The 23,368-nt window shown below is 46.0% G+C and overlaps 1 protein-coding gene across 1 annotated transcript in view; it reads right to left on the reverse strand.

Moving 5' to 3' along the window:
• CCDC60 (coiled-coil domain containing 60) overlaps positions 1-23,368 on the reverse strand; it is a 158,942-nt gene that overhangs the window by 49,251 nt on the left and 86,323 nt on the right. The window contains exons 4-5 of the mRNA XM_087857159.1: positions 4,218-4,379; positions 799-807 (exon numbers count right to left, since the gene is read on the reverse strand). Coding sequence (XP_087713285.1) covers positions 799-807; positions 4,218-4,379 — 171 coding nt within the window. The remainder of the gene's footprint in view (positions 1-798; positions 808-4,217; positions 4,380-23,368) is intronic.

Consider the following 23,368-nt stretch of genomic DNA (forward strand, 5'->3'; position numbering starts at 1 on the left):
CAAAGTATGGGATTCGGAGAGCTTCTGGGTTGGTAAATGTATCCACGTAACAGGAGGGTGGCACTCCCCAACTCCACGGGGACAGAAGCTTCTGACCTTGCCCTGTTTACTTCTTCACCTGGCCGTTCATCTGTGTCCTTTATTATATAATTAACTGATAAATGTAAGTTAGTGTTTCCCTGGGTCCTGTGAACCACTCTAGAAAATGATTAAACCCAAGGAATGGGTCAGGGGAACCCTAATTTATAGCCAGTTGGTCAGAAGTACAGGTGACAAAGTGAAATAAGTCAAGCAGAGAAAGACAACTATCATATGATTTCTCTCATCTATGGAACATAAGAACTAGGATGATCAGTAGGGGAAGAAAGGGATAAAGAAGGGGGGTAATCAGAAGGGGGAATAAAACATGAGAGACTATGGACTATGAGAAACAAACTGAGGGCCTCAGAGGGGAGGGGGGTGGGGGAATGGGATAGACCGGTGATGGGTAGTAAGGAGGGCACATATTGCATGGTGCACTGGGTGTTATACACAAGTAATGAGTCATCGAGCCTTACATCGGACACCGGGGATGTACTGTATGGTGACTAACATAATATAATAAAAAATCATTTAAAAAAAGTACAGGTGACAATCTGGGGCTTGTGGTTGGCATCTGATGGGGGGGGGGCAGTCTCGTGGGACTGAGCCCTTAACCTGTGGGGTCTGATGCTACCTCCAGGTAGGTAGAGTCAGAACTGAGTTGGATGATGGGATGCCCTGCTGGTGTCTCAGAGAATTGCTTGGTGTGGAGAAAACCTCACACATCTGGTGTCAGAAGTGTTGTGAGTGTGGTCATGGCATCAGAGTAAAGGCGAAACACCGGGCAGGAGTGTTTTTCCTTTATAGGTACACTTAATGGGCCCTTCAGTGGACACCCTTGGGTTGCTTTATTGTGCTTGTACTGTATGTGGTGGGGACTGTCCCTTAATCCATTTCACATCTCAGTTACCCCAGAGGGCATGCACATAGTAGGTCTTCAATATATAATGGTTGGTTGTGCAGTGAGAAGGGGCCTGGAGCAACATAGCCTCCTCACCCCCAAAGTTACTTTGCAACTGGCTAAGGCGAGGGTCCAAGACTGTCTTACAGTAAGGGGCCATTGATATCTCACTGAAGATCTTGTGGGGAAACAGAGAAAGGGATTTATGTCTCATACTATGAGGCAGAACCTCATGAAAATCCCCTTAGATGTCTCTGTTCTCCCCCAGTGGTGGCTGCTCTCTTTCTCTCTTCTCTCCCCCAAAGGGTCCCTTCTGCTCACACTCTTGGCCAGTCTTCTGGATGTCTCCATTCTGCCTCTTACGTAAAGCACGTCTGCTCTTTGTCTTTATCTACCCATTCCCTTGAATACCTTGGCTATCCAAAACAGGCTTCTCCTTGGGATGCCCACTCATTGAAAGGGATGGTCAATCATACTATCTTCTCTTATCGTAGAATGAACAAATGAGTTAATAAATGAGTGCACAAATGATAGCCCCGCTCATTTAGATCGACCCTTACGGTAAAAATAATCACAAACATTGCACAAAATAGAAAAAATAAAAACAAAAAAAAAACAAAGAGCTGACACAGAGTGGGAATCTCTAGACCAAAATGAAACCACGCTTCTGAGCCTCCAGACTACAGAGGTAAACTAGCATGGCTGCTGCCCTGGTCTTAAGGACATTTGCCAATTTAGAAAAAGTTAACTTTCCTTCTAAAATAGCATACAGGCCAAGGGAAACAGAAACCATAGCCCAGGGTCTGCACAAATGAAGTGTCAAAGAGAAGACCCTTCTTGTAATAAGCTGGGATTCCCAAGGGCCGCACTTTCTGGGAGGAGTAACTAGAAAGGTACCAGCCCTTCATGGTCTTGCACTTGGGGTTTGCATCCATCACCTGGAACCTTGAGCTTTAAGGAGATCCCCGACCATTAGTGTCCAGCCCGCTGACCCTCACTCCAGGACCTCACAGACCAGAACACCCCCCTTTTTTTCATTAAGGTGAAATTCATGTAACATAAAATTAACTGTTTTAAAGGGTGCAATTCAGTGGCATTTGAACTGATGGTTGTGCAGCCATCAACTCAGTGTGGTTCCAGAATATTTTCATAACCCCCAAGGGAGGCCCCCTACCCACTAAGCAGTTGCTCCCCACTCCCCCACTCCCTCGACCCCTGGCAACCACCAATCTGCTTTCTGTTTGGGATAAGCCTCAAAAGCATTCTGGTAAGTGAAAGAAGCCAGATGCAGAAAGGTCACACATCGTAGGATTTCACTGATAGGACCCTTGTTTTTAGGAAGCACATATTGAGGGGCCCCTGGGTGACATAGCTGGTTAAGCGTCCGACTCTTGGTTTCAGCTCAGCTCATGATCTCAGGGTCCTGGAATCGAGCCCCACATCAGGCTCTGCACTCAGCTTGGGGTCTGCTTGAGATTCTCTCTCCCCCTCTCTCTCCGCCCCTCCTGCTCATTCTCTCTCTCTCTCTAAAATAAATAAATAAGTCTTAAAAAGAAGCACATATCGATACTTCTCTAAGTTAACACTGTTAAGAAGAGAATTTGGGGGGCACCTGGGTGGCATAGCGGTTAAGCGTCTGTCTTCGGCTCAGGGCGTGATCCCAGCATTATGGGATTGAGCCCCACATCAGGCTCCTCTGCTATGAGCCTGCTTCTTCCTCTCCCACTCCCCCTGCTTGTGTTCCCTCTCTCGCTGGCTGTCTCTATCTCTGTCAAATAAATAAATAAAATCTTTAAAAAAAAAGAGAGAATTTGGGACATATTGAGAAGGAAAGGGGGTATCTGCTGTGGGTTCCTTTCCTCTTTAGCTGGCAACCTGGCAGTTTGGGTCCTTGAAGCCCTAGCAGAGTGGCTCTCAACCTTGGCTCCACATTGGAATCGTTGTGGGAACTTTAAAACATACTCTATCCAGGCAATACCCCCAGGAAGTCTGATGTAGTTGGCCCGGGAAGCACCATGGGCATTGGTATTTCATGTTATCTAGTTGTATCTGTGGGATGAGGTGAGCTTTGGGTCCTCCTCCGCCATCTTCCCTTGGGCATTGGTATTTTGAAAACTGCCCAGGTGATTCTGATGTGGAGCCAGGGTTGAGACCACTGCTATAATAGGACAGTGGCTATAGGGGCAGCCTGTTTCTACCATCCTTTCCTCTCCCCTGCCTCAGCACCTCCTTTCCATCCCAGATCTGTGCCTCATTCAAGTCTAAGTATCCTAGGAGTCTGTTCATGCAGAATGGTGCCGCCTAGGGATTTTGGTGTCACTCAGATTGGGACTCAGGGATGCTTTCTAACTTATGACCTTAGTCACAAGGGAATTACGTGAGCATTTCTAAACTTCATTCCTAATCTCTAAAAAGGGGGTAGGTAATAACAGTACCTATCTAAGGAATATTTTGAAATTTCGATGAAAAGATGTGCATAAAGCACAGAGTAGACACTCATTGTAATTATTGTTGTGGTTGTTACTGTCATCATCCCTATTGCTGTTGTTATGTGAACAGAATTTTGTAATGGACCAGTCTGTCGATGGTCCTCTCCCAACCAGAGGAAAGACCTTTATGGAAAGAGGGGGGCTACTTTATTCAGCAAACCAACAAACATTCCTTGTGTACCTGCTTTGGGTGGACATTGAGCTAGGATGTGAGGGTGCAGCTGAAGGTCTAGAAGAGAGATACTGCTGTGGGGTTGAAGTAAACCAGCAAACATGTTACCAGAACCCTGAGTCTGAATGGGTCTTGGAGGGGGTTGGTCTGAAGTCCAGGAAGTATCAGGAGAGGGCAACATTTACGCTGAGCTTTAATAAGTAGAACTTTAGTTGGAAGAGGATGTGGGGCAGGGTATTGAAGGCCCAAGGAACAGCATGAGGAAAGGCCTAGAGGTAGGGGCAAACCTGGTGAAGAGAGGGCAAGAGGCACATTTGTTGACCAGCAAGAGTCCTTGGATAGCTCTTGGCATCAGACATGAGGACAGACATCTGTAGTACAGGGTACTGCGCTGAGGGCCAGGGGGTGAGGCTGACAAGGTAGGATGGAGCGGACTAAAAGAAATGGCCAGACGCCAGCCTGAGAGGGGGCTTCCAGTCAGAGACAGCCGCCATCTCCCAGCCCAGCCAGGCGGCGCTCACTCTGCACGGCCCTTCCCCACACGGTCGGCACTGCTGCTGCCACATCTACTTACGTTTTGCCATCATGGATTTCTGATGTCTTTTCGGCTGGCTGGAATTTATGTCTTTCTTCCTCTTTGAGTTTCTGAAGTTGCTCTTGCTTCTCTTTCAAGGCTCTCTCCTCTCGCAGCATGTCCAAGTATCCGCGGCCTGCCTTCACCGAGCGAAGCAACATGCTGGAGGTGGCAGGTGGGGGAGAGGGAGGGAGAGAGCAGCAAAGTTGAGCTGACCCTTAAGACAATGCCCTGTTGTCCTGGGACTGATCACCTCTGAAGGGCACCCTCATACCTGCAGGGCAGGAACCTTCTTGCCTTTGGAACTCAAGAGTCGGATGCAACGGACTTTGAACATTTAACCCCTCTGGTCTCGGTCCCTTCCTCACTCTGTTATTCAACAACTATTGAGCACCTACTTTGTGCCAGGCACTCTGTTAGGTGCTATGAAACGAGCATCATAATCCACACCCCACAGGATGAGACACCGTTATGCATGGGAAGGGGCTCGTCCGTGATCATCAGGAGCAGATGGGTGCTGTGTGGCCTGGGCTCCTGGCCAAGGCTGCTGTCTCTCAGATTCACCTGCATGCTCACATTTGCGTCACACGCTTCACAATGGCTGCAGAAGCGGAGTCAGTAAGGTGTGTCAAGTACCAGAATTGAGACTTTGTGATTCTTTTCTTGCTGACCCAACCACTGTTTCCTAGCCAGACATCTTGATACTGGCTTGATGCCAAGACGTTCTGTGCCCGATGGTCTACACACCTCCCCCACCTTGCCATTGGTCACCTTGGGGTTGGAGTTTGGCAGCATTCTGGTGGAGAAGGAGTGAACACATCTCTCTGTTGGTCCACCCGTCTGACCCTCTGGGAAGGTGTCAGGCACGCTGTTGAACCCCACCATGTTTCCCCAGGCATGAGTGTTGGTTCTGGGATTCACTTTTATTCTCAAAATTTCCTCTTGAGCAACCAGTGTGTGCTGGGGACTGTGCTGACTGACCGTTGGGGACACAGTGATGAACAGGATGCTGTTCTAAGAGTAAATCAGTGATGACACAGGATGGGAGTGGGAAGGACTCTGAGATTCTAGGAAGACGGGACCTAATTCAGACTAGGGGGTGGTTGGAGACATCTTCCTGGATGAAGTGAGACCTCCTTTCCTTTGTTCTGAGTAACCACTTTCTGTCTCCTTGTCTTTCTCTTGTGCTCACCTTTGGATGGGAATATTCTCGGCAAGCTCTCTTGGTTAGATTCTTTTTTTTTTTTTTAAGATTTTATTTATTTATTCGACAGGATAGAGACAGCCAGCGAGAGAGGGAACACAAGCAGGGGGAGTGGGAGAGGAAGAAGCAGGCTCATAGCGGAGGAGCCTGATGTGGGGCTCGATCCCAGAACGCCAGGATCACACCCTGAGCTGAAGGCAGACGCTTAACCGCTGTGCCACCCAGGCGCCCCTCTTGGTTAGATTCTGATAGGATTAATTAATCCTTGTTCATTTTCTAGGAAGAGTTAAGGTGTTACTGAAGGCATTTGCATTTCAGTAGTGGATTCTTGTAATGTCCACTGGAACAGTGCTGGGAGGCAGGAGGTGGAGTTTTTCCAGTATTTTTCAAATTGCATCACACAGTGATGAAAAGTTTTTCATTCATTTATTTCTCTGGCGGACATTGTCTGAGAACCTGCTAGTCCAAGCACCCATGAGGATACTGAAGTTACACAAAACAATAAGATAAGGCATCTGCCCCCAGAGAGTTCACAGTATCATAGAGGAAGCACACCCACAAACATACACTCTGAGTGCAATGTAGAAAAAGCTACAGGGACCTAGAGAAATCTAAGAAGGCTTCCTGGGGGAGGTGACATTTGGGATAAGTAGGAATTTACCAGTAGGAAAACATGGGAAATGGCATACAAGTGGATGGAATAGCAGTTATAAATGCAAAGAGGTGTATTATGTACTAAATGTTCATGTCCCCTCAAAATTTATGTGTTGAAACCCTTCCCCCAGTGTGATAGTTTCAGAAGGTTTGGGGGAGGTAATCAGGATTAGATGAGGTCATAAGGGTAGAGCCCTCATGAAAGGGATTAGTAGCCTTATAAGAGTCATGGGAAAGCTTCCTTCCTCTCTCTGCTGTCCACCATGTGAGGATACAACAAGATGCCAGCAGTCTACAGCCTGGAAGAGGGTTCTCACCAGAACCTGCCCATGTTGGCATCTTGATCCAGACTTCCAGTCTCCAGAACTGTGGGAAATAAATTTCTGTTGTTTGCAAGCTACATGGTCTATGGTACTTCATTATAGCAGCTGGAACTGACTAGGACAGGTGAGTCTGAAGATGGCCTGTTAGGAAACTACGAGTATCTTTAAAGAGCACAGAAGAAATGTGGGAGAGTGGCCAGGGCTAAAGCTGGCAACTAGCAGGGAACAGGTGGTGCAGGGCTTTGGGGTCTGGATTGAAATAAGCCCCAATCTGGGAGTTGCTAGAAATAGAACTTCTAGAAATGCTTCAGGAATCTGCAAATGTTTGAGTTTTCATGAACAATTTTTCAAGCTAATAACAATACAAAACCACAAAACATCCTGTTGTACACCAGATCGATTTATTTTGTACAAGCTTTTTCTGCCATTTCTACTGTGTTGACTATTTCTGCAATGCACATTTTTTTCACATCTTAACACGTTTGAGATGAGGGTGTGTCTTACAGCCACCGGCAGCCAGATGGCAGTTGTATTGTGTTTGTCATCATCTACACACTCAAACTTGGTTGTGACTCCGGACAGCCTGACCACCCAATACCCCCCCTTGATGTTTTAGACTACAAAACCACTGGATCATGAACTGGGGTCTGAAATGTCCCTTTTTTCTTTTTTTGACATATTCTTATAAAATCAAGACAGTGGCAGTATCAAAATTTGCAGACTGGGGGTCAGCAGCTAGGAAGAAAATCTTGGCGACAAGGACGCTTGGCAAAGCATCCTTTTAAGAAATGTTGCATCCAGCGTTTTTGACTCTAATGGAAACACGTGATTCAGAAGAGCTGGACTTTAAATATGAAGTTTGAAGAGTCTCTTAAGCAATGTATTTCTCTTATATTTTTCCCTTTTATGCAGATGGAGAGTGGTATTTAAAAATTGTCTAGAAGAGTGAAGAAGAGCTTTTAAAAATCATGACCATATTTTTATGAACTAGAAATTCTGAAAGGATAACAAAGCATTGTTTTAATTTAATTGGCAGTGTTTTATCTTGTTTTGTTTTAAGTGATGTGTCTTAGCTTCATGGCAGCTTAGACGAGATATGGTATTTGAGTTTCTTATAAATATGTCACCACCAGGCCATCAGTGATCTTTTTCTAAACTTAGACCCTGCTTCTCAGCTCATGTCAACTTTTCTGAATGTCTACACTACCTGTCACATGTCCAACCCAGCCAGCCAGTTGCAGGCAAGGATCAGGCATTATTCCAGTTCATATACTTGTCACAGCAAAATAATCTCTCAGTTTCCTTTTGGACAAAATTGTGCAAAAATAAATGAATTTGAAACCTAGAGTAACACAGTGAAACCATATTACATACAACTTTGGCCCTTAATTGTCAGTTCTAGGTGCTTTTGCCTGGCTTTTACTTTTAGGTTTAGGAATGTGAGCAGTTGATATGATGTGGAATCCGTGTTTGAAACAACAGTGTGCTTCTGTTTTGCTTTCAAGCTTCTGAATCCACTGATCAAAAGAGTGTCCTGAGGTTGCAAGATAACCTGATAAAAAAGAAAACTGTTACCATTGGCAACCCCTTAATTTCACAAATGAGGGTTTTCTTGCTGTACCACAAGCAAAGCAGTTGTGGAGCCAACCTGGGGGCTGGGGCTGATGTGACAGCAACCTTTGTTGTGTTATTTTACTGAGGCCCCTTGCTCAAAATTTGGTTCAGAGGTTGAAACTGACACCACATATGCATTAAAAATGTCTCACATAATGAGGCTTTCTGGGCAGAGCAGGGAAGGCTCCCAATCCGGTCTGAAGTCAGCCTGCAGGAGCAGGGAGGGGTGACTGGCTTAGGGTTTTATCGTGGTCAGGGAGTGGGGTTGGAGTGAGCAGTCCCTTGCCTGTGGCTTGAGCTTCCCTCCAGCACCAAAAGCAGCAGCAGCTGGACTTTCTTATTAGCTTGCCCAGGCGTGGGCAGAAGGGGAAGAGACAGTGAGGGGAGCTTGAAAGCTGTTGACAGTCACACATCAGAAATGGAGTTGGATTCTTTATTGAGTTAATTCACACCCAACTTGAGATTTGTCTGTTTGCTTGAATAGCTGCATCATTATTAACCATCCAGCAAAAATTTATTGAATGCCTACTGTGTGCTGGGCACTATTCTAGGTACAAACAAAATAGCCACAAAACTCCTGTAAACTGTAGACAATATGTGAAGTGCTGTGGTGGAACATAAAGTTGGGACATGAGGAGAGTGACTGCCAAGGGTGGGGTGTGTGTGTGCAATTTTAAATAGAAGATCAACAGAACGGATAAGGAAGATGTGGTATATATTTACAATGGAATATTACTCGGCCATGAAAAAGAGAAATTTTGCCTTTTGCAGCAATGTGGATGGAACTAGAGGGTATTATCCTAAGCGAAATAAGTCAATCAGAGAAAGAGATTGTCTTATGATTTCACTCATATGTGGAATTCAAGAAACAAAACAGAGGAGCATAGAGGAAGGGAGGGAAAAATAGATTTTTTTTTAAAGATTTTTATTTATTCATTTGACAGAGATAGAGACAGCCAGCGAGAGAGGGAACACAATCAGGGGGAGTGGGAGAGGAAGAAGCAGGCTTCTAGTGGAGGAGCCTGATGTGGGGCTCGATCCCAGAAGACCGGGATCACGCCCTGAGCCAAACGCAGACGCTTAACGACTGAGCCACCCAGGCGCCCTGGGAGGGAAAAATAAAACACGATGAAGTCAGAGAGGGAGACAAACTGTAAGAGACTCTTAACTATAGGAAACAAACTGAGGGTTGCTGGAGGGGAGGGGGGTGGGAGGGATGGGGTAATAGGTGATGGGCATTAAGGAGGGCACGTGATATAATGAGCACGGGGTGTTATATACAACTGATGAATCACTGACCTCTACCTCTGAAACTAATAATACACTATATATTAATTAACTGAATGTAAATTAAATTTAAAAAATAGATGATCAGCAAAAGGTCTTGCTGAGAGGGTATCATGCAGGTTTCTGGGGGAAGAGTGTTTCAGGTAAAGGGAACAGCATGTGCAAAGGCCTTGGGCAAGTACAATTTTAGATAAAGAAATTCTAGTTTTCATGGAATAAAATGGAATATTGCACAATACATTTGTGCTAGTAATATATTGTATTTGCTTTAGATATTGGTGTTCTATTTAAGACTTGTGGTAGAAAGGTCCTGCTCTAAAAAAGGAAGGAAGGAAAGAAGGGAGAAAGGAAGAAAGGAAAGAACGGGAAAAGGAAGGCGGGAAGGAAGGCAGGCAGGGAGAGAGAGGAAGTGCTATGTCCCAGATTGGAAAATGTAGGGAAATACCAGGGGACACTGCTGCTCTGGGCACCTGCTGCTTCCCCACAGCCTTACTCCAGGGTGCTCCTCCAGGAGGCAGTAGATTTTTACCGCTTTAATTAAGAAGCTTATTGCTAGTAACTCAATCTAACATCGTCTTGTGCAGGACCCCAGTAACAGAGCTGTAGAGGCCTCTCTCTGCTGGACATCAGTAAGACTCAAGTGCTTCCAGTGTGTTCTTGAGATGTAATAAATCATGCAGATAGGAAGCCTTTGTAGTGAACCAGGCAATGATGTGATTCTACATCTGTGGTAGAACTTAGCCCTGCCCTGTGCTGTTTCTGTGCCCCACCCTCCCACCCCCCTCACCCCTGGGTGTGTGGATTAACTTATTTATCCTCACAACAGCTCCATGTTGTATGTAGATGCGTTATCACTGGTCTGAACCCAGGTGGTGGATTCAGCTGTGGAGTCCAGCTGCCTGGTGTGCTGGTTTATAGAATGTCAGGATGTTTCTCACCTGCCTATGCTGGAAATCCCTTCCATTGACTTTAGACGTTCTATGGGCCACTGTGTCTTCGGCTAACTTGGGTGGCTTGGCATTGACTAGCAGGTGTCAGAGCTCTCCTTTAGCTGTGAATCCTCCCTTGCTGTCGCCTGGATTCTCTTAGGGAGTGAAAGGTTGTCAGTGAAAGGTGTCTGTCCCAGGACAGACCACGGTCTTCAGGGACAGAGATTGGGGGCAGGTGTGGAGAAGTCTCATCACGTGTGATGATTGTGCATGACAATGGGAGGGCTCCCACGGATGTGGAACAGACCTGGCCAGTTTGGTGAGCTTTGGGCTCAGATTTCAGTGTCTGATGTCAAAGCCTCTGTCTTCCCCTGAAGAACCCGTAGACCAACTAGATCCTGAACAGTGTGTATTATGGATTGAACTGTGTCCTGCCACAATTCATAGGTTGAAGCCTTAACTCCCAGTATCTCAGAATGTGACCTTATTTAGAAACAAGGTCATTGCTCATGCAATTAGTTAAGATGAGGTCGTGCTGGAGTAGGGTGGGCCCCTCATCCAGTATGACTGGTGTCCTTATCAAAAGGGGAAATTTGGACCCAGGCATGCACACAGAGAGAATGCCATATGAAGGTGGAGGCAGAGATGGGGGTGATGCTTCCACAGGCCAATGGGGAGCACCAGAGATGGCTTGCAGATCGTGAGAAACTAGGTGGAGGCATGGAACAGAGTCTCCCTCATAGGCCTGCAAAGGAACCAACCCCCCCAACACACTGATCTTGGACTTCCAGCCTCTAGAAGTGTGAGACAGTACATTTCTGTGGCTGAGCCACAATGTTGGTGGTGCTTTGTTCTGGCAGCCCAGCAAACTCTTACAGCGTAATCAGGTATCTAGCCCTACGCTCATGCGACCGCTTAACTGTTTTTACTATGTTTGGCTGTGAGGGTTAACCACATCCTTATTAAGTTAATTTATAAAAAGTGACAGGCTGATGGTCCATGGCACAGCACATAACACCTGGACACCTGTGAGGTGTTGGACTCTGTATTAGGCACTGACTCTGTGTTAAGTTCTGTCCGAGCCACTGGTGTTACAAAGGTGAACAAATCCTCAAAGAATTCACAGCCTTTACCTCTGCAATCTTAGTTATCTACCTTTTTATTGTAATTAAGAGATTGGTGAGAGATTTATTTGACTTATTTATGTTCTTATTCCAAAAAGTATTAGAGGCAGAAAATTTTTTAAAAAGTGATAAAGGCAGGGAAAACAAGAAGGCCCAAATCAGGTAAGACAGGTGTCAAAACCCACGCCCCTTGATCGAGTGTGCCAGTTTGGCCCTGAGCATCCTAGTGGCTAATGCAAAGAGGGAAATACAATCCCTCACGTGATTCCTAATGACCATACAATTTTTGAAGAACTGTTCAGCAGATGCCCACTTATTCCTGGTGTTGAAACTGGGAAGAGATTTCTCTCAAGGATTTGTATAGGGAGGCCACGTCTGTAACAAAACCCCAAATGCAAATAGTGACGAATGCCTCTGTAACTCAGAAAGGGGTAGGGGAACCCAGCTTGGGGAATCTAGCCAGCAAGTGTTCTGTTGAAATTACCACCGCTTTTCAACCAAGGCAGCCAGACTCCCCCCTGCTAGATCTTCTGGAAAGAGCTGGGTGAGAGATGAGCAGGGTTGGGGGGAGGGTCTGGGCCCTCATGTCAGACACACCAGTCTGTTCTGGGACCTTCGGGCTACAAGATGTTCCTTCAGTAGAGATGAGAAGTGCTCCCACAGTACCGTGGAAGCCCATTTAAAAATACTTAATATTTTAGCAAATTCCCATCTAATTCCCTTGCATGTTCCCTACATTTTCTCCATCATTATTGCTGATTACCAGGCTATTTGTGTGAAGGGAGCTATTTGCAGGGAAGAGCAGTTTTTGCCTTTAAATCCACTCACCCGGGGCCCCCTGTTCACCGCTTTCCACGCCGTAAAACTCCCCTGGCTAACATCGCAAGAGAAACGATGGGGAGTAAAATAATTAACTGCATCAGGCAAGCAGAGGAAGAAGCTGATTATAAAATGGAAAGTTTCCTCTACTCAGTTCCACTTATTCTTAACCAGTGCATGGGGGTGGGTTTTTATTTTTAAGGGACATATGTTCTCTGTAAGGGAGTCTGTGTGTGATCCCATGAATGGGGATTGCTCACTTTGGCAACAGGAGTATTCTCAGCAGGGCTTAGCTGAGACAGACCAAAGGCACAGAAGTAAGGAAGCCCGGGTTTTTCTCCCCAGCATCTTCAGACTTGAGGAACAGAAAATACATGGTAAAGCTTGCAGAGGATAGCCTCTGCATGGGACTTTTACTTTGCCTCTCTCTTAGGCAGGTTTTAAACCTTTCTGAACTACAGGGGCACCTGGGTGGCTCAGTCAGTTCAGTGACTGCCTTCGGCTCAGCTCATGATCCTGGGGTTCCGAGATAGAGCCCCGTGTCATGTTCCCTGCTCAGTGGGGAACCTGCTTCTCCCTCTCCTTCTGCCCCTCCTCCCACTCATGCTCTCTCTCTCTCTCTCAAATAAATAAATAAAATCTTTAAAAAACACAAAAAGCCTCTCTGAACTACAGCCTTATCATCTTTGAATGGGAAAAATCTTCGTTCTTGCCTCAAAGGGCCTTTGGAAGGATTAAATGAGATGGTGGGCATGAAGAGCTTAGTGTGGTGTCTAGTACATAGGACTCAGTGATTGGGAGCCAGAATTGTTATTGCCAACTCGCTGAACAGTCCCAAGGGTTTGGTGTGATTTACAGGTGAGAAAATGGGGAAAGGAGTAAGTAAATGGTGAGGGTCCATAACAGCTGGAAAGTGGCAAAGCAGGGACTGGAAGCCAGGATGGCTGGTTCCAGAATTTTCCTTCCTCCACCTGCATGCTGCAAGGTCAAGCACATTCAGCAGGAGGCTTTGAAGCTTTGACTTTGTGTATCTCCAGGCTGTATGTTGTGTTCAGAGTTCATCTCTAGCTCTGTAGAATAGAAGCGGGTGGCTTACCTCTTCCCCCTTTAAACCATGTTTTACCCAATCCAAGATACCACCTATGGCAATTAAAGTCATTATTCACATTCCCCCATTCCCTGCATTCCAGGGTGGAATGTACTTCTCAGCACCCTGACTTATGGCTATCACATGACTTCCTTGGCCTATGGATGTTAGCAGATATGACTTGAGCAGAAGCTTGAAATAAGCTTGCTCAGTTGGGTCATGCCCACAAAACCCATGATTTTCCTGAACCCAGAAGAGCAAGAAAGGCATGAGGAACAGAACTGAACCCACCTAATCTCAGCCAAAATCGGCCAAACCTCAGTTAACCTGCAGATACACGAGCAAAGGAAGAAATACTTATTGAAAGTCGCTGAGTTTGGGGCAGCTTGTTACATAGCATTATGGTGAAAATAGCTGACCAATACATTATCTATTGTAAGATGCATTTTTATTTTTGAACCACAAAGAAGGAAAAGCCCATGCTGGTTAAATTACAGCATAATTGTACATTATATCCCCAGTTCAGAGATGTTAAAATGTGGGGGGGAAATGTCCCTCTTAGATATGATAAAAATATGGTATTAAGAAAGAAATTGCCTCAGACCTGAGAAAAGATGGTCCAGAACAGAACTTAGATCATAAAGTTATTAACAGCCCATTGCGAGAAGTAGCTCACATACTTAATAAAATATTTGTGCAAATTTCTGATATCCTCTGATGAGATTAAGAGCTCTTTTGGGGTGTTAGATTTACCCACACAGCTGGCCCGTCAGACTTGTAACAAGGCTCTTAACCTTGAACTAACCACTCCTCCCTTGAGCAAGGCGATCTAGCTCTTTGCTGCTCAAAGCTTGGTGATCTTTGTTCTAGCATCATCAGCATCACCTGGGAGCTTGTTAGAAACGCAGAATCAGGTCGCACTCAGACCTCCTGAATGAGAATCTGCATTTTAAGAGGACCCCCAGGTGATTCATAAACACATTGAAGTCCGAGATGCATTAGTCTAGCTGCCCCCTTTCCCCTATTAAAACAAAACAAAAACCAAAAAACCCCCCAAAAAACCAACAAAACAAAACAAATCTCCAGAAAGAAATCTTTGAACTGGCTCTATTAGAAGGCTGCTTTCCTTGCTACAGGATTTGAAATAAAACTTTTTTTTTTTAAGATTTTATTTATTTATTTAACAGAGATAGAGACAGCCAGTGAGAGAGGGAACACAGCAGGGGGAGTGGGAGAGGGAGAAGCAGGCTCATAGCGGAGGAGCCTGATGTGGGGCTCGATCCCATAATGCCGGGATCACGCCCTGAGCCGAAGGCAGACGCTTAACCGCTGTGCCACCCAGGCGCCCCTGAAATAAAACTTTTAACACACTTCAGCAGTCTCTTCGTCACAGAAAGTTCTTTAAGCACATCGGGAGTAGACGTTGTCACCCTTTGAGGGCATTCTGCTTGCAGTCAGTCTTCTGTTACCTGAATCCGCCTCCATCCTGAGGGCCCTAAAGGAAACTAGGACTGAATGGCATCAAAAGCAGCCCCGGCTCCCTTCACAGGGGCCTTTCGAGAAGCTGCGGAGTTCTGCAGAGCTGGGGGAGTAGCAAAGGGAACTCGCGTTTACCCTTTCTATTATGGGGGCATGGGATTAACCACCGCAAATCACTTTGTTAAAAACCAACAGCCCAGACGTACTTTAAAAAAAAAAAAAGAGCCAACCTAACTTTTAATGGTATTACGGCTCTGCATCCAGCTGGTTTTCACTCACATTTTCTGTCTCTGCCTGCAAGAAATATGAGGCTATAAAGCTAGGAGTGCTTCACCGGGGGAAGGCAGAATGACATTAAAATGAACAAACACTCCTGCCATTCCGATTTCGGGGATGTCCTGCTCTCGAAGACAGGAATTGCCTACACGGGAAATTTTCACTTAACAAATTTTACTGTTTTCAAATAATAGCAAATAAATCAGTTTCTTTTCAGTTTGTGGAGGCTGGAGACTTGGAGAGCCCTCTTCATCTGGCTGGCTCACGCCTTGCTTTGTCAGCCCACCCAGACATATTGATTTCGGAGGGAGAGAGAGCCAACCTGATGGAAAGAAGGGATCTGACATGCCATCCTAAATTCTTGAATTTTCAGGCAGCCCATACAGGCAAATTAATAACGCAGCCCCAGTTCAAACACACCCAGCAAATATTTTGCATTTAAATTCCCGCATTAGAATGCCCTGTTTATACAATAACTTAATAAATCTAGCCTGGCTGCCAAATTGACAAGAAGGTGAGAATCATTCATTAAAATGCAAATGCAATTGAGATGAAATTTGGAATACATTTATTACAGCAATTGAACTTCAGTCAACTGTAGTCACAACACAGATTTTGAACTGCCTTTCAGACAAAAGGACGTGTTGTAGTATTCCCCCCCCCCACCACCCAAGTTAATATCTTTGTCAGCATGCAAATTAAAGCCATTTCCTGAGCGCTAATGATTTGCAATGGAGGATTTCACTCTTCTTTATAGGACACGATTGCCAGAGATAAAGGTCAACTGCATACACAAAAGATTGCGCTGGTAGCATATTGTGTATACAGCAAAGTGATGGCAAACATGTTCTGAGTGCTTATTGCAACCACATTCTTATTAAATCACATCCGAACATCTCTTTACCATCCCCGGGCCATTTGCTAATTGTAATGCCCAACAGTGGGAGATTCGCCCAGTCAGGATTCAGATCAAAAGTTTCAGATGGATGTCGGTCCTTCCTGAATGACTCAGCCTCCAAAGAGGTCCCGTTTGTTTGTGGGTTCCTTTTAATCATAAAGCAGATGGAAGGAAAACACGGCTGGGACTCGATCCTCCGTGGAGATGTCACTATTTACCTGCTTCAGTTTTATTCTCTCCGGCTCCTTTGCAAAAGTCGGGTGGCATTTCTGAGGTGTGGGCACCGTCCGCGTGCACCTAGCAGATACCATTTGAGTTGGAAGAAGTCGCGACATAGAGTGTTTCTTTGGCCACAAGTAAGTGTGCTGTTCAGGAGTCGCTCTAGGGTGGCAAAAAGCAGCATGTGTCACCTGTCAAACAGGGAGATTACTTCTGTCCCCTTGACCTGCTTCATGTCCACTAACTAATCAGGAAGTGATGCCAGCTCTGCTTCTTAAATATCACCTGCCTGCCTTCCTGCCTGTTGCAGCCATCTGAGCCGGAAACCACCATTCGTTGTCTGTTATTCCAAGTAGCTTCCTGGGTCTTTTTCCTTTTCCCAGCCTGTGTCCACCTGGCACTTTCTAAAATGCAAACCTCGTCATTCCCATCAGAGCGCTCCAAACCCTTCCACAGCTTTCCACTGTCCTCAGGACAAAGTCCAGAATCTTCCATGACAATAAGACCCTCTAAGATACAGGCTTTATCTTGAAGGGAAATAGAATGTGCCATCCCCAAATATGCCTCTGTGGCATATTGATTATTTTGAATTAAAGCGACTTAAGATACAGCCGGTGCAAGGAGGACACTCTGACCCTCCTTTGTCCCCCTGAGAGCAGGAAATAAATCTCTCTTGTGAAAGGTACCCTACCCTCCCTGTGCCAGGAGGAAGAGAGGTGTCCTTAACTGATGTGGGAAGCAAAGGCAGAAGAAAAATTATTAAATCTCCTTACTACCTATGAGCCCACTGACAAATCCTTCAAACAGCAGAGCAACATTAGTCTAGGAACTCAACTGCCTGAACGCTGATACTTTGCGAAGGGCAAAAGGCAGTCTTAGCCCAACTCCCAGGTTCCTGTAAGTCTACTTTAACATATAAAAATTCCTTTATCTCTATACCCCCCAAGATACTTGCTGGCAATCAGCCCTCTAGCATACAATCCACCGATACACATCTGAAGGGTCTCATGACTCAGGTTTTATTAGACGGTAATAAATGACCTTTTCCCAACAATAGCCAGCCCCCTCAAGGTCCTGGAAACCTTGCTTCCAAATTCCTTAGAGACTTACGCTATACCAAACCCCTTGCCAACTTGGACGTATATAATAGGCCACTCCTCATGACCCCAGGGCAGCTCTTTCTGACCATGGGTCCTATCCCTGTGCTTTAATAAAATGACCTTTTTGCAGCAAAGAGGTCTCAAGAATTATTTCTTGGCCGTCAGCTTCGAACCCTAACATCTTTCCTCCATCACTTATCACTGGAGAGGGAATTCAGGGCTCAGAAGTCTGTATGAACAACCCTTGTTACTTCTCCACTAAGTTGCGACACCAAACCCAAACCCCTTGCTCTTGGCAGTTCTTCATAAATGTTTCTTTGTCCAGAAGGTATAAAAGGTGCCTGCTTTGGGTACTTCTGAGTCTCGTATTTCTATGGATACCTGTATATACAAATAAGTAAATTGTTTTGTTTTTGGGGGGTTTTTTACTCCTATTAATCTGTCTCCTGTCAATTTAATTATTAGACCAGCCAAAGTACCAAGAAGGGAAGAAGGGAAAAGTTTTCCTGCCTAGCAATCTAAAACCACTTATCTGGCCGTTTCTTTGTGACTCTCTACCCCTTAAAATTGCACATGATTTTGCTTCTTCCTGCAGTACCTTCTGCTGCTGTTTCACTTGGCTGATTGCTCTTTGTCCTTCAAGGCTTGGGAAAAATTGTCAACTGTGGACCATTCAATCTCACACTCCTCCCCTCCCCCAGTTCCAGGCTAGTTCAAGTACCTCCTCCGGGCACTTCCCCCCCACTCTTCATGCTTATGTGCTCCCCATTATTGCACTCATCACCCTATATGGTGATGGCCTGTTTTTTGGTCTGCTTTTCCTACTAGACCACAGGCTCTTTGAAGACAGTGCCTGGCAGAGAGAGTGTAGGAGATCTACACTTGCTGATTTTCCTTCACTGCCTTTCCTTCCTTCTGGCGGCCGAAAGTGCCGGTTACCTGCCAAATATCCATTTCGCCAGCTTCCTTGCTAACAAACCACATTATCTTGGGCATCCAAATGCTTAGATAAAAAAATCAACAAAACAAAACAACAACACACAAAACCGTATTTTCCAGTTGCCCTTGCAGATGGGACAGGCCCTTGAGTACAAGTACAAGTCACTGGGAGGGGCTTCTGGGAAAATGCCTTGAAGGGAGTTAATGCAGCTGGGGGTCTATGCCCTTTGACCTTTCCCCCTTCTTCCTTCCTGCTGCCTGAGACTTAGCTGTAATGGTGGCAGCCCCAGCAGCTATTGTGTGAGCGTGAGGAAAATCTGCAGTTGGAAGCCAGTACTCAGGATAGTGGATTGAAAGACACCATATTCATACTTCCTCCAGAAGGTGAACCTCTTTTATGTGAGGGAGGTAAGCCTTTACCTTGTTTGAGTCCTGGTCGTTTCCAGCTCTGTTCACTATGCAGCAGAATGTAGTCCTGGCTGTGTCTCTTTATCTCTGTCTTTGTCTTTTTACTCTGACTAAACTGTCATGATTCTCATTTTTATTTATTTTTAAAAGAATTATTTTATTTATTTGAGAGAGAGAGAGTGTGTGTGTGTGTGCACAAGTAGGGAGGGGAAGCAGACTCCCCTGAGCAGGGAGCCTGAGGTGGGGCTCGATCCCAGGACCCTGAGATCATGACCTGAGCCAAAGGCAGATGCTTAACCGACTGAGCCACCCTGGTGCCCCATGATTCTCACCTTTAAAATGCCATCATCCTTGGCTAAATTGATGGCCATGGACTAAGGGAAGAGGTTGGGGAAGGTTCGTTTCGGTAGTGGGAGACAGGCAAGGAAAGTGAGAAGTATGAAACTCTGCCAAGAGAAGTAGGTCTCGGAGTCTCCCTTGACGGTGTCAGGGCAGCAGGGAAACAGATGCAGGAGGGTGTGAGCCTGTAAGAGTGAGGGCTGGGAGGCAGGGCAATGGCTGTAGCTGAAGAGAAGATGCTGCTATGGTGGTTTCCGGCTCAGATGGCAGAAGATGCTACTATTGGGGGAAGAATGTGCACGGTAAGGGCCTGAGTGAGGTGCTGAGCTGGGGACTCCAATATGCATTATCTCCCTGAATCCTCACAACATCCCCAGGAAGTCGGTAGTTATCCCCATTTGGCTGATGAGCAAACTAAGGCTCAGAGAGGTCAAGGAGTCTAACTATAGGTTAGTAAGTGCTGGAGCTGGAATTTAAACACAGGTGGTTTGATGCAAAGTGTTGCATGAGGAAAATGTGCTGGTTTTGGAAATGGCCTGTTCTAGTGTTAACTATTTATTGTTTATTTATCTCTTGGTGTCTGTGACTTTGGGTGCGTCATTATCTCCTCTTCCAGATGCACTTTTCCTCACCTGTAGAACTGGGATAAATGAATACCCAGCCTAGGACCTTGTCGAAACTGTACATGAGAGGCAGTTAGCGTGGTGCCTGGAACCTTGGAGATATTCAGTAAATGGTAGCAATCATGGTTTTCATCACCATAATCACCATCAAAGACATAAATGGTTGCTGTTACAACCCTCTTGCTGTGCACACAGCAGTGGGGGGAGGGGGTGGTTTGGCTCTAAGCCCCGCAAGGCTTCTGGGAAGTGGCACTTGGTTCAAGTGGCGAGCTTAGGAGGTTCTGTGCTTCGAGGGTGGTGGCAAGAACAGTGTAATTAGACCGCAATTATTTTGGGATTTGGTAAATTGCATTATGCAGTAATTCATAAAAAGGTTCATGAATTGGCTGCCCATAGTGGTGGTGGGAAAAACACTTGGTTATCATGGAAGTAATGAAATTTATTAAGCTCAAGGGCCAGGAAATTAACCTGTGCTCTGCTGAATAAGAAATGACATGCGGAAACCTTCTAATTATTTTAAGTGGTTTTCTTTTCTGGGTTCTTTATTTAATCTCTATCTCAGATCTTTAGTAATAGAAAAAAACAAAGGAAGAGGAAGGGGAAGAGGAGAAAAACGAGTAGAGGAGGAAAAAGATGGAAAGAAGAATCTAAGGAGCCCATAGCACAGCCGGTGTGGGTGGCTCAGAGGGAAACTGCTGATAAAATGAATTCAAATCAGACCTATGGATTTAGGCGTAAACGGGATGTACATTAACGTCAGCTAAAAAGCTAGGTTCTGGGGCTCCTGGGTGGCTCAGTCGGTTGAGCAACCAACTCTTGGTTTTGGCTCAGGTCATGATCTCATGGGTCATGAGATTGAACCCTGCATTACGCTCTGTGCTCAGTGGGGAGTCTGCTTGAGAATCTCCCTCTCCCTCTCCCTCTCCTTCTGCCCCTCCCCTGCTTGTTCTCTCTCTCAAATCAGTCAGTCAATAAAATCTTTTTTAAAAAGCTAGGTCCGAATTCTCACTCTACCAGCAACTGGCTGTGCGATTTAGGCAGAACAATTAGCCACTCTGTTCCATCAGCTAGGGAGAACCGTCACCACCACCATGACCGCCTCTGCCATAAAACATCATCAGCACAGCTAGAACATGAATAATTACTATGTGCCAGGAATGAAAAAAAGGCTTTACAGAGATCCTAGGCTCTTTGACTTCTTTAACCCATCCCGCGAGGCAGGTATTAGTAGCCGCAGTAGACGCATTTCATGGTAAGGAATCTGAAGGACAGAGCAGTTCAGGGACTTTGTGTAAGGTTACCCAGACGGCGCAGAGTAGATGCCTGCGCCCGTCCTCCTCACCTGTTCTCTGAGATAATATTGTCTTACCTGACGTGTGATGAAAGCTGAGAAATGAAGAAATAGACGTGAAGGCATTTTAAGGACAGATCGTGCCAACACTGACTGCAGTTGGAAATTGGAGATTCAGAACGGCTTTGTGAAGAGGAAGGATTGGTCCTTCCCACCTAATCACAGTACTGCTAATTGCCAGGGCCACAACTGGAAGAGCAAGCCCTCTTATCAGTGTAGGGGCGCGCGCACGCACACACACACACACACACACACGCACGCACACAGACGGGGAGATGAGAGCGAAATTGAGCTGCAAAGAAGCTGCACTTCTATGCACAATGGCTTCAGAGTTTGGCCTAAACTCACCTCTAGAAATATAATAAAAAATCATAAAAAAAAAAAAAAAAAAAAAAAAAAAAAAACTCACCTCTAGAAATTAAATTGCTTGAAGGCATTCACCATACCACACTTACCACGTCTCCTCCACCCCTTCCCATTCTTTGGCATGTGATAAGAATATAATATTATTTTTGATCACCAATACAAAACATGGCTAGTTGATTCAGTGAGTTTAAAAAAAAAAACAAAAAAGAGGAAGGGCTCTGTGGATTATTTGATTCCTGTTGGAGGGCAGTTTTCTTCTCTGTCTCTAGAATTAGAGACCGACATTTTCAGGCAACATTTCTCATGACTCCCCAGTTGACTGTCCGTGAGTATTTACCTAATCTTAATCTCTTCACTGCTTGCCGGTCCCATTTTTATGTATCCTGCCTACTTTTGAATACCGTTCTTTCAATTCCTTCCTTCCTGACATGGACGGTATACAAGGTGAGATGTGAGGCTGAAGAAGGGTGCCAAAGCCAAACGATTTGGCCTTGGCCTTCAAAGATTTTGCATTCTAGTTGGTGTCTGGGGGCCATAGCTCCCCCCGCCCCAACTCCCGGTGTCTATAGCTTGGCCGTGAGCATGGTTCTTCTGCCCTGAGTCAGAAGCTAGACTGAGCGTTTTGGAGGTGAGAAGACCGCTGGGGAAGCTCCCAACCCTCATTTTGCAAATGAGGAAACAGGCCCATAGAGGAGAGGTTATCACATGCAAGTCAGAGGCAGAGCCAAGACGATAACCCGGTCTCTGGATTCCCAGTCTCTAAACCCTCTGCCACCCCAGGCACCACTCAAAGAGCTGAAAAGCATGACCTGGTTAGTTGGGGGCTTGATGTTTGAAAATCTCGGCGTCACCAAAATGTTTTTGCTTCTTAGCTCTGCTCCTCTGCATGGCGCACAGAGCCTCTTCGTCCGCGTGAGGATGCGCATCTTGTGAAAAGTGCTCCGTTCTGCTGTTCTAAGTCCTCCGATGACTCCCTTCCGTCCTCACTGCTTTGCCTCAGGGCTCTACCCCTCTGTGGGGCTGAGTACCAGAGTCTTCCCTCCCGGTCGCCATGCTCTAAAATCAGGCTGCAATCACGTCTCCTCTGGGTATCTGCCCTTCCCTCCTCACTGGCCTCCTCGCCTTGGACCTCTTTTCCCTCTCTGTGCTTCCTAATATGGCATGTGGTCTCCAGACTTCCCAGGGTAGCCCCCGGGGCTCTGCATGAGCTGGATTTGTCCCATCTCCTTGGCCTCTTCCTTGTCGGTTGGCGCTGCAGCAATACCAAGCTGCAAGACCACGCTCTTCCTCATCTCCGTGCCTTTTCTCATATGCTCCCCTGCCTGGAATGCGCTTTCCTTCTTCTTCACCTGGCTAACTCTTACTTTATCCTTCAGAACTTGCTCAGGTGACCCCATCCCACCCCAGAAGTCTCCTCTGCTTTTCCCAGGCTGTATCAGGCCCCCCTGACCCGCTGACTGACATGCTCACCCACGTACTTCCTCCTCCTGCCCCGCCAACCAGACTGAGCTCCCTGAGGGCAGGGCCAATTCTTAAATCTTTTCTCTCTCCCTAGAACCAACACAAAGGAAATCCTCAGAAAATATTGATTGCACGAATAACTAAATCACTTGAAAGTCTTGCATTTCAGAACCTAATTAAATGCATGCCGGCTTTCTGGCACATACCGCCACCCTAGTTTGATGGCGTCTGTTCACATTCTCCTTGGATGGAGCAGGCATTTGGAACCGTCTGGGCAGATGCTGAATCATCCAAACGGGAAAGAGATAAATGGATACCTTTGAAATATATATATTTTTTCCAGCTGGGAGCTAGAATATAGCTGTGTTCTAAGAAGTGATCAAATGAAACAGGCTCCCCATGTGTCTCTCAGGAAAGTTATTTCTAAAGAAATGTGGCCTCTGTAATGTGGCCTCTGACCTCCCTGTGTCAAATGACTACAAGTGCTGTTTAAACCCCCAAAAGGAAGGCACCTCCAGCATCTAATATCAGCTCACACAGTATGCACGTGTTGCCCTTTGATTGAATTTCCTGGACTTGGCAAGTTTTCTGTGACCGCGCTGCTCACACCCCCGTAGACACAAACCCTTGTCTACACGCCGTCCTGCCCCC

Source organism: Ursus americanus, chromosome 30 (assembly GCF_024610735.1).
Source record: "Ursus americanus isolate L20-20 chromosome 30, mUrsAme1.1.p, whole genome shotgun sequence".
NCBI lineage: Eukaryota > Metazoa > Chordata > Mammalia > Carnivora > Ursidae > Ursus > Ursus americanus.